This window comes from Pan paniscus, chromosome 18 (assembly GCF_029289425.2).
Source record: "Pan paniscus chromosome 18, NHGRI_mPanPan1-v2.0_pri, whole genome shotgun sequence".
NCBI classification, from domain to species: Eukaryota; Metazoa; Chordata; class Mammalia; order Primates; family Hominidae; genus Pan; species Pan paniscus.
The window spans coordinates 25065732-25083708 of NC_073267.2; the positions used below are offsets into that span (position 1 = coordinate 25065732).

General features: G+C 43.4%; 1 protein-coding gene across 1 annotated transcript in view; it reads left to right on the forward strand.

The window, feature by feature from the left end:
- DCTN5 (dynactin subunit 5) overlaps positions 1–14885 on the forward strand; it is a 28816-nt gene extending 13931 nt beyond the window's left edge. Inside the window, exons 3-6 of the mRNA XM_003813705.5 lie at positions 3539–3657; positions 6213–6324; positions 10650–10752; positions 12071–14885. Coding sequence (XP_003813753.1) covers positions 3539–3657; positions 6213–6324; positions 10650–10752; positions 12071–12168 — 432 coding nt within the window. The 3' untranslated portion in view covers positions 12169–14885. The remainder of the gene's footprint in view (positions 1–3538; positions 3658–6212; positions 6325–10649; positions 10753–12070) is intronic.
- Positions 14886–17977: the final 3092 nt, after the last annotated feature.

Below are 17977 nucleotides of genomic sequence, written 5' to 3' on the forward strand. Positions count from 1 at the left end.
AAGAAGTGATATATACCACATTTTCTTTATCCTTTCACCCATTCATGGATATCTGGGTTAGAATCATATACTCTTTTATGTCAAGCTTTTTTCACGCAGCATAATGTTTTTGAGATGTATCCATCTTGTTGCATATAGTAGCAGATTATTATTTTTTCCTTTTTATAGCTAAATATTATCATTATGGAACTTTTAACACATGTACAAAAGTAGAGAGGATATATAATGAATTCCCATAAACTCATTTACCAGCTTCCATAATTAGCAATATTCTGACATTTTTGCTTCATCTCTAAACTCACCCTGTAAACTCAGTCCTAGTTTGACTAGGGTGGGGTAGGGAAGGCTAGAGTTTTTTATTCTTACTTATTTATTTTTTCTTTTTCTGAGACAGAGTCTTACTCTCTTGCCCAGGCTGGAGTGCAGCAAGTGGCTGTAGCCTTGATTCTTGGTGATCCTTCCGCCTCAGCCTCTGGTGTAGCTGGGACTATAGGCACATGCCACCATGCCCTGCTTAATTTTTTTTTTTTTTTTTTTTTGAGGCACAGTCTTGCTCTGTCACCCAGGTGGGAGTGCAGTGGTGTGATCTCAGCTTACCGCAGCCTCGACCTCTGCATACTCAGACAATCCCCCCACCTCAGACTCCTGAGTAGCTGGGACTACAGGTGCACACCACCACATCTGGCTAATTTTTGTGTTTTTTGTAAAGATAGGGTTTTGCCATGTTGCCCAGGCTGGTCTCGCCCTCCTGTGCTCAAGCAGTCCTCCTGCATCAGCCTCCCAAAGTACTAGAATTACAGGCATGAGCCACCATTCCCGGCTGGATGGTATTTTAAAACAAATTGCAAATGTCATATTATTTCACCCACAAATACTTCAGTGTGTCTTACTAATTCTTAAGGACTTAAAAATTCAGTAGAGGTGGGGCATGGTGGCTCACAATTGGAATCCTAGCACTTGGGAGGCTGAAGTAAGAGAATTACTTGAGGCCAGGCATTTGTGACCAGCCTGGGCAACATAGCAAGACCATGTCTCTACAAAAAATGAAAAGAAAAATTAGCCAGGTCTAGTGGCATGCACCTGTAGTCCCAGCTACTTGGAGGCTGAGGCAGAAGGATCTCTTGAGCCCAGGAGTTGAAGGTTACAGTGAGCTATGATCATGCCACTGCACTCCAGCCTGGGTGACAGAGCGAGACCCTGTCTCTATAAACAAACAAAAATGAGTAGAGTATCACTGTTATCATGTTATATTGTAAAAACTCCAGTACTTCCTTAATACCATCTAACACTTAGTCCATATTCAGTCTTCCCAGTATCTCAGGATATCTTTTTCCAGTTCGTTTGTTCAAAGCAGAATCCAAACATGATGCTGCACACATTGTATTTGGTTGATATGTCTCTTAAGTCTCTTTTAATCTGTAACAGTTCTCTTTCCCCAACCCTTTTTTCTCTCCATGCCATTTATATATTGCAGAAACTGGATCACTGTCCAGTTGAATTCTCCAGCTGCTGAATTTGGCTGATTATGTCTATATGGAGTTGCCTAATAGGGTCCTTATCTCCCTCCTTCCTTGAAATTGGTTGTTAAATCTACAGGCTTAATCAGATTAATTTACTTTTATTATTAATTTATATATTTTTACTATTTATTTTTTCTTTCTATATGTACAGTTATTGCTTTAGATAAGATCCATTATAGGCTGGGCTCAGTGGCTCATGCCTATAATCCCAGCACTTTGGGAGGATCACTTGAGGTCAGGAGTTCAAGACCAGCCTAGCCAACATGGTGAAACCCTATCTCTACTAAAAATACAAAAATGCGCCGGGCATGGTGGTGGGTGCCTGTAATCCCAGCTACTGGGGAGGCTGAGGCAGGAGAATTGCTTGAGCCTGGGAGGCGGGGTTGCAGTGAGCCAAGATCATGCCACTGCACTCCAGCCTGAGTGACAGAGCAAGACTCCATCTCAAAAAAAAAAAAAAAAAAAAAAGATTCATTATCTATTTTTACCCTGATCCACTGTAGTCATCTAAAGGGTCAGTTTTCCTCAGGTCTCTCACCTGTATCCTCCATGCAGATGCCAGGGTGCTTCCAGAGTAGTAGTAATAATACGGAAATTTATGTATGTTAATCCTTTGTTTAAAATACTGGGGCCAAGTGCAGTGTCTAATGCCTGCAGTCACAGCACTTTGGGAGGTCAAAGTTGGAGGATTGATTGCATGAGCCTAGGGTTTCAAGACCAGCGTGGGCAACATAGTGAGACTCCAGCTCTACAAAACATTTAAAAATTAGTGGGATGTGGTGGCACACACCTGTAGTCCCAGCTGCTCAGAAGGCTTAGGCGGGAGGATCCCTTGAGCCCAGGAGCTCAAGGTTGCAGTGAGCTATGATTGTGGCACTGCACTGCAGCCTGGGCAACAGAGTGAGACCCTGTGTCTTAAAAAAAAAAAAAAAAAAATTTTTTTTTTTTTCGAGGCAAAATCTCACTCTTTTCATCCAGGCTGGAGTGCAATGGCACGATCTTGGCTCACTGCAACCTCCGCCTCCCAGGTTCAAGCGATTCTCCTGCCTCAGCCTTCCAAGTAGCTGGGATTACTGCAGGTACTTGCCACCATGCCTGGCTAATTTTTGTATTTTTAGTAGAGATGGGGTTTCACCATGTTGGCCAGCCTGGTCTTGAACTCCTGACCTCAGGCAATCCACCTGCTTCAGCCTCCCAAAGTGTTGGGATTACAGGCGTAAGCTACCGCACCCGGCCAGAAAAATTTTTTTAATGAAATAAAATATTTTACTGACTCTGTATCCTCTAGGAAAATGTCTAAGTTTCTGTGCTTAGCATACATAATTCCTCATAATCTACTTGCATGTCCCTTGCTTACTTTTTCCAGTTACAACTCCAGCATATGTACTTTTTAACCCCATTCATTTATTCAGCAGACATTTTGAGGGTGCCTACTCTTTACCAAGTATAAGGCATTAATCCTCCCAGACTTACAGGTTGTGTTACGCAGCCTCTCTGAGCAACTTCTGGGGAAGCCACGTCTTACACTCTGCAGTGTAGCACTTAGAATCTGAGTTCAGAGGTTGGGAGATGAACCAGAACTCCAGTGGGTCCATCTCTTGGAGCATGGAGTTGGAGGAGATGTACTGTTAAGAAAGAAGACAAAGGTAAAGCAGCCAGAACTCTTGGTAAGCAAGCAGCCAAGGCTTGGGGGGCATGAGGACTTACCTGAGCAAATCTAAAGAGACATATAAGCCAGATCTGCTATAGGTGTTCTCACTAAGTGCTCATTCAGTGAGTTCTATTCATGGGGGATTAAGGGCAAAGCTTGTGATGTACTAGGAACATCACTAACTGCAGTCACTGTCATGAGGGCAGTTCTCTTTTTACCTTACAATTTATTCCTTTTGGCGGAACATTTGAAACATTCTGTCAGAGTGGATTGTAACATAACTCAGAATCAGTATCTCGTTATCTCCTCTTTTTTGTTACGTCTTAGGCTATGTTGCTAATTTTTTTAAATTTGCTTCGTCTTACAGACCATTGTGATGAATGACTGTATTATCCGAGGGGATCTGGCAAATGTAAGAGTTGGACGTCATTGTGTTGTGAAAAGTCGTAGTGTCATAAGGCCACCATTCAAGAAGTTCAGCAAAGGGTATGTAATTTAATTACTTTGTTCAAGTCTTGGGCAAGAAGCTGCCACTGGTGGTGTGGTCCATGTGTTGAGTTGTGGTATAATGACTAGGTCTGTCCTGTTGTTTGAAGCACTGAGTAAGAGTTCACTATAATGAACACAACTCTGCTGGTAGTTGTCTCAGTCTGGTTGATGATTGGTTGCTACAAACAGAATCCGCTTACACACTGGCAAAAGCAAAGCGTTTCTGATCAAACAGACTGGCGAGACTGGCGTATATAATGGAACCTAAGAGTAGGAAAGGAGCAAGCCAGGCCTCACAAGGGACCGGAACCTGGAATTGGACAGCTAGCCGGAATCAAGACTGTTTTGTCTACCTAACCCTCTCTGTATCTGAGATTGTATTTTTTCTTCTATACTGCCCTTCTCTCTGCATTTCTGCTTGCCTTTTCTCTCTCACAGATACCTGCCTCGTTTGTTCATGGAGCCTACCTTGCTGACTCAGCCTCTAATTTATATCATTTCTCCATTTAGGCTTCCAGTGGACACCAACTAGAGATCTTATGTGTTACTTCCAAACTCCTGAGAGAGAGAATCTGATTGACTCACCTTAAGTATCCCTGATCTGAACGACTTTGACCCAAAGGGCAGAGTCAAGTCAGGTCCACTGATCCTTCAGTGGGAATAAAGACTGTCCAAGAAAGGCCAGGGACAGAGCAGGCAAACTGACCACCATAGCTGATATGGTGCTAAAGTATTCTCTTTGCCTCTTTGCTTCTCTCCTCTTTGGCTAATTGCCCTCCTGGCACCCATCTGCATTTCATCCAATAAGTCAGCAAGCATTTATTGAGCACCTTCCTCATGCCTGCAGCTGGGTTGTAAGCTGAGAATATATAAAGATAGATAAAATAAAATTCCTGCCTCAAGGTTCCCAAAGTCTAGTTGTAGAAGCGATTAACATAATCAGATAGTGACATATGACAGCTACTATATGATGTGATACACCTGTCACAGAGGTGTGACCGTGGTTAGGAAGGAACAGAGAAGGGAGCAATTAACTCAAACTAATGATAATACCTAGAAGTATATCATGCAGTAATAATCCCACATTTCCAATAATGATGTTGGATTCCAGGCTTTCCATGACATACAAGAACTGGATCGGGGGAATCATTATAAAACATTCATGTGATTAGCTTTGAAGGCTACTAGGGGAAAACCAGAAAACCTCCTGGTACCCTATTATGGTTTTATACGGTGTGACTGATACACTACTAGAGATGTTGATTAACATCATTGTTGGGTTGGATATGGCACAGGAAAAGCACCAAGAGTGAACAAGGGGTTTATTGCTGAATGAAGGGATGTGTAAATAGGAATAGTACATGTGAGAAATGCTGAAAATGTGAAAGTATAAGTAGCAAAACGTGAATAGAAGCTAAATGTGGATTTTTTTCTACCTGCATATCATACCAGAACCAGATAATACTATCGAACTTGGAATCTTAAATTTAAAATTAAAGAACTGTCAGTACTGCTACAGACTGTGATGAGATCAGGGAATGCATTGCTGCACAAGAGGTACAGACCAAAAATACTAGTGGTTAAGGAAGATTTAAACAAATTATAGGTTCGTAGAGGACAGGTATCATCTCTGAAAAAATATTCTGGACAGAATAGAACAGAATTGGAATTCTTCTATACTGCCCTTCTCTCTGCATTTCTACTTCCCTTTTCTCTAGTGAGCATCTAGCACTTTATATTCATTCCAGTCCAAATATTTTACATCCCAAGGTATAGAAATTACATATAAATGTGATCACAGAACCACTGTCAGTGACATTTGAGGAACCCTAGAGAACGGGATGGGAATGATGTCAGATATCTGGAGAAAGCCTGCTGACTCCTACTCAAAGTCAATTAAGTTTTTCCTAAAGCCATGGACTAGGTAAGGTCTCCTTGTTATATATGCTCATAACTTGATATTGTATTTCTGTAGCCCTTATCACAGTTGTCACTACTTACTATTTAATCTCATTTCTTCTCTTGATTGCAAGCTGCTCGTGGACAGTGTTCTGTCTCTTTTGTCATTATTATAGCCCTAATTTCTAGCATTGAGTCTGGCACATAGTAGTCACTCACTGAAGTCTGCGAATGAATAAATTTTTAGAATGCCGAATGTGGAAATTATAACTCATGAGCCTACTGTCAATCACCTGGAACATTATAGGGCAGGTTACTAAAAATGTGATCTGTGAGCATTTTCAAAGGAAGTGGGAATGAACAAACGTTCATTGATTTTTATTTGGTACCTGCTCTTTTAGCTTTGAAGATCTTGCCCCTCCTGCCTTGGTTTTTCCTTGCATATTTCTTTGGTGTACTATTGCAATTTTGAACTAGTAATCATATTCATTTTCTTCAATATTGTATAATTTTTCTAGCCTGAGGTTTCTTTCCTTGCTGGGAACAGTCTTGCTAAGATGATAAAGTTCAGATTATGATCTGTAGTTCTATAAACCTTGACCCAAAGTACATCATCTTGACCTTTCTGTGTTCTTCTTCTTTTCCTCTTCTAGTGTTGCATTCTTTCCTTTACATATTGGAGACCATGTCTTTATTGAGGAAGATTGTGTGGTCAACGCAGCTCAGATTGGTTCCTATGTTCATGTTGGGAAGAACTGTGTGATTGTGAGTATGATGGCTTGGTTGGCAAAGCGGCCTCACTTTCCCTTCAGCTCCCATCCCTCACTTCGGTGGGACCCTGTTTCTGTGACTAAGCAGGGTAGCAGTGGTTTCCAGTCTTCCCAGAGTTGGATTTTTCTTGACAGATACGGAATTTTTTCAGCTGGGTGCGGTGGCTCATGCCTGTAATCCCAGCTTTTTGGGAGGTTGAAGCAGGTGGATCACTTGAGGTCAGGAGTTTGAGACCAGTCTGGCCAACATGGCAAAACCCTGTCTCTACAAAAATACAAAAATTAGCTGGGCATGGTGGCGCATGCCTGTAGTCCCAGCTACTCGGGAGGCTGAGGCAGGAAAATCACTTGAACCCAGGAGGCGGAGGTTGCAATGAGCCAAGATTGCACCACTGCTTTCCAGTCTGGGCAACAAAGCGAGACACTGTCTTATAAATAAATAAATAAATAGATTTGGAATATTTTCTAGACATTAATACTGGCAAGCATTTATCAAGCCTCCTCTATATGATGTTAAACTCTTTCCTTTGATGATTTCATTTAATCCTTACAACCATTCAAATGTGTTAGGTGTTATCCCTATTTGCAGATGAGAAGACAGGACCTTAAATATTAAGGGATTTGGGGCCAGGTGTGATGACTGTCGCCTGTAATCCCAGCACTTTGGGAGGCCAAGGCAGGAGGATCCCTTGAGCCCAGGAGTTCAAGACCAGCCTGGGCAACAAAGCAAGACCCTTTCTCTTAAAAAAAAAAAAAAAACCCAAAAGTTAAGGGATTTGATAGGGCTAGAAAGCAGTAGACCTGGGATTTAAACCCAGGCAATATGATTATTAGCCATGCTGCTATATGGCCTACTTATTGCCTTACTTCACAGAGCTTACAGTCTAATGGGAGTAAGGAAATCTGAAGGGTGAGTTGAAACTGGGGGAAGACAGGCATTTCAGGAAAGAGATTCACATGTGTAAGGAAGGGTTCGAGTCATCAAAGGGCATTTACATGTAATTCAGGGTGAAAGCGGGCCCCTTGCTCAGCAGAATCTGTAGGACCCTGGTCCATTGGAGCCTAAGAATAGGTTGATTTAACCCAACCAAGGCTTAACAAGGTTGGATTTCCTGTGATTTCTTAGATGATGAGCTTGATTTCAGTTGGGATTTATGAGAACCATGTTTAGGGAAAGTGTTTTCTGCATTTTAGATTTGTACTCCAGACTAGATTCTAGGAAAAGCCAAGACTCTGTTTCTTTAATGACCATTCCCGTTAATATGGAGCCAGCTCTCTGCCCTGGATAAGACTCAGACCCTGAAATATCAAAAAACTTGCAGAAACAAAACAGTTCACATTCCAGGAGCTATGAGGGTACAGCAAAGGTGGACAGAAAGTCTTTGGGACAAGGGGAAAGTTAGTAAAGTTCATCCTCTCCCCTCACCCTAATTGCTTGACAAAAGCTAGCCTTCCAGCTGGGGGTTTCTGATATTTTCCTTAGCAAAGTGAAGATATCACCACAGTAGCCTAGTCGTATAACCCTGTCGTTTATCCTCAGAGCGAAATGTCTGAAAGGTTAAATCCAAATTCTATTCCCAGTGCTTAGGAAATTCTAATCCTATTGTCAGGTGCTCTTGTTTTTATGCCACTTTTTAATATATCACTTCATGATATAGTCATTATTCCATATTGGCGGTACTCGCTGAGCCTTGACAAATACTCGATCTCAGGAGAGATTCTTTTAGAATTCTAGAATCTCAGCACTGGAAGTAACTCTTTTAGTCCAGCCGTCCCCATGACACATAGCTCCTTCCTATAACATCCCATGTGATAGTCTTAATTTCCGTTTGGATATGTGAAGATGTAGGTGTTCATCAGAATTGCCCAGATGCCTGAAGGAAAAGCTTAACAAGCAATATTTATAGGCACTGTTACTGTAGTATGAGTTTTACATTTATTCTCTCTATTCTTGACAACCTCCCTGCAGATTTGGTTTTCCATCCTGTTTCACAGATGAGGAAACCAAGGCTCCAAGATGCTAACTTACTTGCACAGGATATATAGGTAGCTGTAGTATTAGCAGCACGGCTGCAGTTGTTAATTCCTTGGAAAGCTCTCTAGGGAAGAATAAAGAAGTAGTTTCAGGCCAGGCGCAGTGGCTCATGCCTGTAATCCCAGCACTTTGGGAGGCCGAGGCAGGAGGATCATTTGAGGCCAGGAGTTTAAGACCAGCCTGGCCAACATGGTGAAACCCCATCTCTACTAAAAATACAAAAAAATTAACTGGGCATGGTGGCACATGCCTGTAATCCCAGCTACTTGGGAGGCTGAAACAGGAGAATCGCTTGAACCCAGGAGGTGGAGGTTGCAGTGAGCCGAGATAGCGCCACTGCACTCCAGCCTGGGCAACAGAGTGAGACTGTGTCCCCCGCTACCAAAAAAAAAAGAAGTTTCAGCTTTTACCTCCTCAGCTATTACCAGTACATTCATGCCTAAGAAATACCTACATTTTAAATGTTTAATTTGATTGATCAGTCTACCCAGACAGCTTCTGAAACCCAGTTAAGTATTATTTCTCTAAGTGGGCAAAATGGCCAACCAGTGGACAGAGCAGGTGCCTTCAGGCTGCATGGTGGCTGGTATACACAGTGAAAATATCCCATCAACTAGTCTTCTTTTCCAGGGCCCTTTGTCTGTGGATCCCTCCATGGGACTATATCATGCCTTATGTAGCACATTGGGTGTCCTTTTACTCAGTGCCTCATGAACTTAGTCTGAGTTAGTAGGAGCTTAGTCATGACAGGAATTCTTAGGTTTTATGTTAATTTGAGGTCACCAGGGAAGATAGTTGCCATATTTTTAAAATTGCCACTAGCAGGTAACCCATGGAAGATAACTTTACAAGGAAGAATGAAGAACTATAGTCATAATGTGCTTTTGAGCTAAAGATGTTGCTGAGTATTCTCATAGCTGTTATCCACCTAGCTGGAGAGAGATCAGCCACTTGGGAAATTCAGAGCCACTTAGGAAATTCACATGCTTTCATAAGAAGTTCATTTAGCAATCTACCTTTTCCTAGAAAAACATATGATTTAAGTGTTTAATAATGGGGAAAAATTTAAACACAAGCAAATCAATCATGTTCTTTGCTAAAATCTGAGGTCTGAACTGGTTAGCATTGTCCTGGTATTTGTAAAGATTTCCACATTCTCAGTCAGGTATATTTTCTGATTGTCTAGCCAGGATACCAGTGAACTAACAGGCCCTGATGTAAATGCAGTCAAAATGATCAAAACTTTCATTTCCTCAGCAAGGAGTCTAAGATACAGCTGTAAATTGTACACAGAAGCCCCATGAAACAGATAAGTCTCTCAGACCTTATTTCTTGCTCTCTAAGTGCCGTGGATCATGGCAGAATTGAAAAGTGGTGACAGTGGTTAAAGTCAGGGATGAGGTTCAAACATCTACATGACTATCACTCACCAGTGGGAGAACAAATGAACTAATAGTTTCATATCCAAATGAATTTTTCAGGATTTTTCCAGTTTGAATTGACAAAAGAGCAAACCAACCAACCAACCTTAAGCTGGTGGGTGTGGAGTGGAATGGGTGGTGAATATAAACCAAGAGTACAGGAGTAGATCTTAATGTCACGGCCAAATGGCTCCAGGCGTTCAGCCCATGTTGTAAGAATTAGTCTCCATCTCTGTGCTGCTTTCCTCTGGGAGGTTCACTCCCGGGCAGGTTCTTCCTTCATGGAAATAAGATGCCTATTCCAGTCTTCCAGCCTATCCTCTGGAAACCCCAGTGGGAAGTGCCGCTTTCCCCAGCAGTCCCAGCAAAAGCCCTGAGGTTGGGGTCCCTCAGACTAATTGGGGTCATATGCTGACCTGTTATTGTTTCCAGGCTTGGGGTTTGGTGTGTGGGCTGGGGGGTGAAGCACATGGATGAGATGGGGATGGGAGGGTTACCGAGGAAAATACAGGTTCTGTTACCAGAAGAAAGGGGAATGGATACTGGGCAAGCAAAAGCACAAATGTCCACTAAATCAAAGGGAAAATTCAACAGAGCTCATGGAAGACTGAAATTCAGTCTGTAATGCCTGAGACAGTTTGTCCTGCCTCTAGCATACAGCCTTCCCCCCGAAATGTACACAAACACGCACTCTCACAACCTTGCTGCCTCCTTCTCGTCAGGTACCACCTGAAGCAGGAAGTTGCAACCAACCCTCTTGTCACCGTCCCTGGCTATTACATGGTATCATGAATGGGGAAAATAGAAAGGAGGCTTTCACACAGTAGACTGATCCATTTCCTATTAACAAGATTTTAATTTCAGGGGCGCCGATGTGTGTTGAAAGACTGCTGCAAAATTCTTGACAACACAGTATTACCTCCAGAAACTGTGGTTCCACCATTCACTGTCTTCTCAGGCTGCCCAGGTAACCTTGGGTGTTGATTAATTTTATTTTAACTTACTAAAACTCAATTGTATTTTCCATCACAAAAGTAATGCTTACAATTCCTATCTCTAGCAATATGGTGGTAGAGCTAACTTAGAAATTCACCTGTACAAAGTACCTAGAAATGCTACCTAACATATAACAAGCATCTGTTTAAATGCATAATTGGGTTCACCAGAAAATAAGGAAATTATGAAGGGCCAAACACAAAGAGGAAACTAAGCCCAAGCTGTGAGATTGCACGGGTTAATGCTGTCTTCATAATAGAGTGATTTGAGGGGTGATACTCATGTTGGGATGGAAATAAAGCCTTGGAGCCACACATGGTAGAGAGATCCTCAAATACTCTTAAAGGATTCCCTCTCAAGGAAAAGTTGATGTAAAACAAATCTGCTGCCAACACAGGGAATGTACAAGAAAGCATTTCTTGCCTGGCCTGGACTCTGGGTAGAAAAAGTCTGTCTAGAGAATTTTAGTACTGGGCTTACCCTCACATTGGTCATGGTTTTAATTTGTACATTCCACATGGCCCAGGAATTCCCAGACTGAAAAGTTAGCATAAACCATCGTCTAAGACCAGCAATACCCTGGGGATACCTGAGAGGGGCAAATATTAATACATTATCTCTGGACCTTGGCTGATAGAATGCTCACAAGTAAAGCCCATCAGGAGCCCGGAGTTCCAAATTATAAAACTTGAGGAAACGAAAGTGATACATTCTTCTCTCAGAAAACTTGGAAAACACTGAAAAGCAGAAGGAAGGAGAAAACCTCACATTCCCTTAGCCCTGCCCCAAGACAGTATCTTCTTCTCTATGTTGTTTTACACAGCTGAAATCATGTAGCATATACAGAGGCATGTCATAAATTCACAGATGGAAAATAATATGAACAGAGAGATTTGACAGTATATGATACCTACCACTGAGTGGTTTAATTGTTTTTCCAATTAAAAAATAAATCTCATCTCTCAGATCATTGAATCTGAGTTTCTAAGATGAACAAAATCATCACTCAGATTCTTCGGGGAGGCATTTGGCCATTCTACCGTGTCATGCATCTCTGCTTTTGCAGAGGAGGAAGGAGAGACTTTTGTTTAGTAATTTCTCCATATTGGGGTCCTGCCGTGAAAAAGTTTAGCTGTTCTTAGCAAGCGCTGGACCAGAACAGCCTCAGCGATTGTTTAAGTGATTGTCAGACATGCATCTGATTGAGGTGAGAAGGATATTGCCAGAGAAATATCTTAACCTCTTGTAACTTCTTCAAGCTCCTTACAGCTGGGTCTTTCTTTCCCCAGGACTCTTCTCAGGGGAGCTCCCGGAGTGCACTCAGGAGCTGATGATTGACGTCACCAAGAGCTACTACCAGAAGTTTTTGCCCCTGACACAAGTCTAGCATCTCTGCCTCATGTCTTGAATCTGCTTGAGCTCTAAGATGAACCTGGGGACAAAGTGAGCCAGTCAGCACCTACAAAGAGCTCTTGTGTCTTTGACATCTACCACCCTCCTCCTTTTAAAAAATTTCTTTAGAATTTCTCAATATTCAAGGCTCTAAGCGCTTAAGAATTCACTAACAGACAGACCATCTGGAGGAGCTGTCTTCAAATGCTGTGCTTACACCTTATCTATGAACAGTCACTTTGTACCATTATCTGTGGAACACAGAATCATCTGTTCCCAACGCTCCAGCCCCTTGGTCCTGTGGATGGCTGGATCCCGCCTGAAACGGACCTGCAGAGCAGCAGCACCCTTCCGATGTGGAGGCTATGTAGCTGGTGCGCTGCTCACGGCCATTCACTGCCCATGCTGAGCGCCTCTCATACAGGTAATGCCCAGCTTTTCTGCTGCTAACACATTTGGCCAGTTGTTGCAGTTGCTCATAATCTTGAGAAAGGTGTTTGTGACTTTTCAGAGCCCAGATTCCTGTTGGCTATTAAAACTTGAAGGGAGGGGTGAATAGTGTTTCTCTCTTCTTCCCAAAATGACCTTAGCTGTCCTAGGATAGTTAGTAAAAGACTTTTTAGCATTTTGACCTAGGGCCTTTGGCTTTCACTAAAAGTGGGGACCTCAGTATCCCAGATTATAATTTTGCCAAGTGTTAGATTTGAGTCTCTCATGTGGATGCATTAGTCAGGCGGTTACTCCTTGCTTCAAGGTACTTACCTTATTTCATTGAAGACACTGCATTTGTGAACTCTTGCTTCCTGGCCTAGAACCATTCAGCCTACCCTGTATTTGCCATAAACTCCACAATTCACACCAAAATGTCTGTACTTAGAGCTCATTCGCATATATACAGGAAGGGCTCTTAGAATCAGTTTGTGGGCACAGAGCCTCAGGAGTAAATGAAGTTGCTAGGGCTGTTCTTACCATCTCCTTCTGGCCAAATAGCACAACATTGCCTGGTTCTGCTCTGACCTCTTAGCTTAGAAGGAAGATTCAGAAGTGAGGGCCTAAGAAGGTTGTCCTTGCCTAATGCTCTGATCTGTAAGTGAATAGGGCAGAACAGTTCAGCCTTGAGGTTAGAATTTAGCAGGAGCTATCCTGACTTAATATCCAGTTGTGGGGTTTGCAAAACAAAACAGCTGTATGTAATCATTGCCACTAGTTCCATCTAGAACTCCTTTCTAGTTTGTCATTTTTTAAATGTTTATACATTAAAACCACCAAAATACATCGCTTCGACAAGATGGAAGTTTATTTCTCTCTCCCATAACAGTGCAGTGATAGTCAGCTGGTCCAGGCCAGGCAAGGGGCTGGTCCATGATGTCATCAGGCACCCAGGTTCCTACTGTCTTGCCATGTGGCCACAGTTAGCAACAAAGGAGGCTGTAAATTTAGTTTCTACTTGGGCAGCCAAAACTCTGAGGAAGGAGATTCTGCTAGTAAAAAGGAGTGGGGGAAGAATGGCCATTGGGAGACAACAAGCAGACTCAACCAGTCCTCTTCGTTGGCTTCCTTTCCTCCTGCTGCACATGAGCCTTCTCCGTGCATTTGGAGCCATGACAGCTGATAGCTCCAGACCTGCATCCTCCTAGCTTGGGGGCCCTGAATGAAAGGTTTCTTCCCTTCCAGTTCTAATTTGGAAACTCCCAAAGTTCTCAATGGTTTGTTGTGAGTTCCATGTCCTCTTGGATCAGTCACTGTGGCCATGCGTGTTTGGCCACATGATTAATCCAGTCTGGGTCATGACCTTTTCTTCATCCAAAACAAGGTGGTGGGAAGACAAAAACAATAGCTACTACAAACAATAGGAGTTTATAATTATGTGCTGATGTATTCGAAGATGTGTTGACAGCCGTGAGTGTGTATCCTAGGAAAGGCGAGCTGGACTCTGTCTCCATGGTGGCTCTCACCCCAGGGACCTAGGAACAGCCTGTCACCACACAATTACTTTTATAACCCTAGAGAAGAAAATCTCCTTGTCCTCAAAATACTTCCAGAAGAACAACCAGATGGGAAGGACCTTGGTTGGGACTCTTTCCAGTTCACTTGGGGCAGAGGGAATTTAATGGCTCATGTAGCTGAAAAGGATGGGCTAGATTGGGCTTCAGGCTGCATCCCAGGACTCCAAACAGGGATCTGTCTCTTTGGCTCTCAGCTCTGCTTTCATTTGAGTTGGCTTTATTCTTGGGCTTCACAGTGTGGCCCCACAGCAACAGTTATTGATAAAAAGAGCTCCCCTTTGCTGACAGAACTGCTGGATTTGGTTCTCATTGGTCCAGACGAGGAAGGTATCCAGCTTCAAGTCATCATTGTGGCCAGGAAGATGGAATACACCAAATGGACAGGCCTGGCATGTACCCACAGAGACTGAGAGTTGGTGCTGGTGGTTGTGGTGGCAGATGATATTACCTGAAGAAGGGACGAATGGGTGCTGGGCAGGACAAAGCATCAGCTGTCCAGTTCAGGCCTCTCCTCTTTCCCTGGTGTCTTCATTTTCCTCCGTCTCCCTGCTGTCCCTTACCCTCTGCCTAATCTCTCATTATTCCTGGTCTTGGGAGGTACCTTCTGAGGATACTCCATTGGGGGTACCTGAGCCTGGATTAGAGGGCAGGGGGAGGATATTGCCTGGCCAAATTGGGTGTTCAATAAAGAACCATTTGGAGATGGTCTTCTGTCTGGAACTGCTTCCTTTTTGTTTTGTTATTTTTCCCCAGATGAGCTGACTGGGCCATGGAACTGCTTCCTTATGGTTCCCATAGCACCTTACCGAGGCACCCTTATCAATAGAGTTTTAGTTATGTACCTGTGTTCTTGTCTGAACCCCTGCTAACTGTGAGCTCCTGAGGAGTCAGGCCTGAGTCTGTGGGTCATCTAGCACATCCTTAATAGAATGATTGCCTGGATGTGACCACCCTCACCCCCAACCCTCACACACCCTGCCAGCATGCCTCAGACCTTACCCCAGCTCAAGATAAGTCTCAGATTGCAGGATACCTGGTGCAGGGAACAAAGGTGAATGATTGTCTTGTGAGCCTCCTGTTGACTGATTCTGTTTTACATGGCTGCACAGAGCCCTTGTGGTTATTTGGGGTTGGGGTGGTGGCTTCTGTATTAGTCACTTCTGCATGAACCATTTCACTCAGGATCTGAGGCCACAGTTCCTTTCTTAGTCACTGACCCATCTGGCAGACTTGAAATTAATCAGACAAACATTGTTCATAGTTAACATATCCTTGGAAGTTTCTCAGCTATAAGGAGGAGGTCTTGGTAGCTAGGGAGGCCTTTCTCTGTATCCTGTTCTATCCAGTGAGAGCCTAGAGGGTGCTGCCCAGCCATATTCTGGCTAGCCTCAGCTGTTCTCCTGAAAAGAAATTGGCATCTGACAACCTGGATGGTGACTATAGGTAGTCAAATCCAGCTGGCTGGTCTCCTGGGGGTTAGCTTCCATGGAGCTGCAAGTCCCCTGAAATGATACTGGCAGTGTTGGGACAGCGTGTCTGAAGGCCTGGTTTTTTCAGAACTGGTCTCAGCAAAATGTCTTGCCAACTTCTACAGTTCCCATAAGTACATGATAACTGAAACACTTCTAGAGCCCCCCAGCAATGGGCTTGTGCTTTTAGTAGAATATGTGCTTGCTTCCATTTAGGGGTAAGAAAGTGGGCCCCTCACCATATGCTGCACAGAGAAGAGAGACACCATCACTCATTTATTCATTTAACAAGTGCTTTCCAAGCCACTACTAGGTGCCAAGCACTTCCTAGGTCCTGGGGATATAGTGGACTAAGATGGAGCCAGTTCTTTCTCATAGGGATCTCACAGCTTAGTGAGGGAGAAAGCCAAAGAGTCAAAATACAGAGAGGGTCTGAGGGGCCCATTTTGAGAACCATCATAGTGGTGAGGAGTGTGAGTGCCAGAGTCAGGCTGATCAAATCCCAGCCTGCCACTGGCTAGCCTTGTGACTTTGAGCAAGTTATCTTACTTCGTGGAACCTCAGGTTTCTCATCCATAAAATGGGGAAGTTGGATAGGGTATTATGATGATTGAAATGCATTTATACATGTAAAGCATAAGTACTGGCTCAGGGTGAGCACTCAATAAATGGCAGTTATACCTGCTTTTATTAGGAAGTGATACACCTTGAGCAACACCCCTTAGAGTATAAGGCATAGCATTCTTACATATTTTTAAAATTTAAAATAAAATTAAAAACATCTTGCCCTTTATAATCAGTCTGCCACAAAGAAGAGATGGAGAAATCACCCTTCCTTGTTTTGTATCTATGGGGTGCAAACATTTAATCCTCCCAACTGTCAAAAAAGTGAGAGTTTCACAGCCTGTTTTACAGCAGAGGAAACTGATATTCAGAGAGGTTAAGTAAATTTGCCCAATGCCACACATCTAACAAATGGCTGAGCTGGAATCAAGGCCAGCTCTTACTTGGCTGCAAAATCCATGTTTTATGCAGCTCCTCCACTATCTTGGCCTCCAAGGCAGCTGGCTTTGAACACTACCCTTGCAGCCCAGTCAGCCAATCCCTTGCTCTCCTGAAGCTTTTGCTGGTGGGCCAGCCCCACCTGCTTTCCTTGTGCACTCTGACTTGGACCCTGAAGTGAGAAGAGTTGGCACAGGACATCTTACTTCCCTGAAAACAGTACCTGGACTTTTCTGTATCTTCACATCCATTGGGCATTGGGCAAATGGGTCATGCAGATGAAAACCATCCAAGATAAGAGACATGGGAATGAAATTCACACCCACTCTGGCTTTCATACCATGGGTCTGAACATTAGCCCATGGTGTTTCTTGGCCATACTGACCTGTGCCATTTCAGCTGCATTCATCTCAGTTGGTGTTGTCTGCTGGCTGCTCTTTCTGATTTCCCACAGGAGCAGTAAGAGCCTGAGGAAGAGTAGGGTCAGAGGAGTCTGGGAGAATGAGGAAATATGAGAGCCCCAGGAACTGAAAAGGCCTGTGAGAGACTCTGAGCTTCCTGGGAACAGGTATAGGTTCTTTTTATTTCAATAATAACAGAAACAACTGTCAAAACCATGTGCCTGTACTATTTGGAGTGCTGTCCTTGCAGAATCTCATTATAAGAACCTTAGGAAATAGGCACATCATCTCCTGGATAGAATCCTAGGAAAGGGGCCCTATAATGGGCACTTTATCCCATTTTATAAACATGGAAATTGAGGCACAGAGAGATTAAGTACTTTCCCAAGGTCATACAGCTAGTGATGGAGGAGCTGGCATTTGAACCTGGAGTTTTTAGTCTATTGAGTTTAACCGACAGATCATACTGTGTTTTGGTAGGAAGGGAGGGAGGAAGCAAGCAAGTGAACAAATGAGTCTGGGATTTAGGACTTGCCAGACAAACAAGGCCCAAGAGGCAAGTGTGCAGGTGGGTGTACTTGGGAGTCAGCAGAGTTGGGTTGGAATTCAAGCTTTGCCACCTGCTGGCTATAAACCTTGGTTGGGTACGTAACCCAAGGTAAATGAGATCATCTCTGTAAAACTCTTAGCCCTGTGCCTGGCACATAGTAAATGCTTAATAAGGGTTCACTGTTAGTATTACTATTACTGATAACATACAAATAGATTGTATTAATGGACCATAATTGCAACTGTATAAAACAAATTCCATGTTTGGCCGGGTGCAGTGGCTCAAGCCTGTAATCCCATCACTTTGGGAGGCCGAGGCGGGCAGATCACGAGGTCAGGAGATCGAGACCATCCTGGCTAACACAGTGAAACCCCAT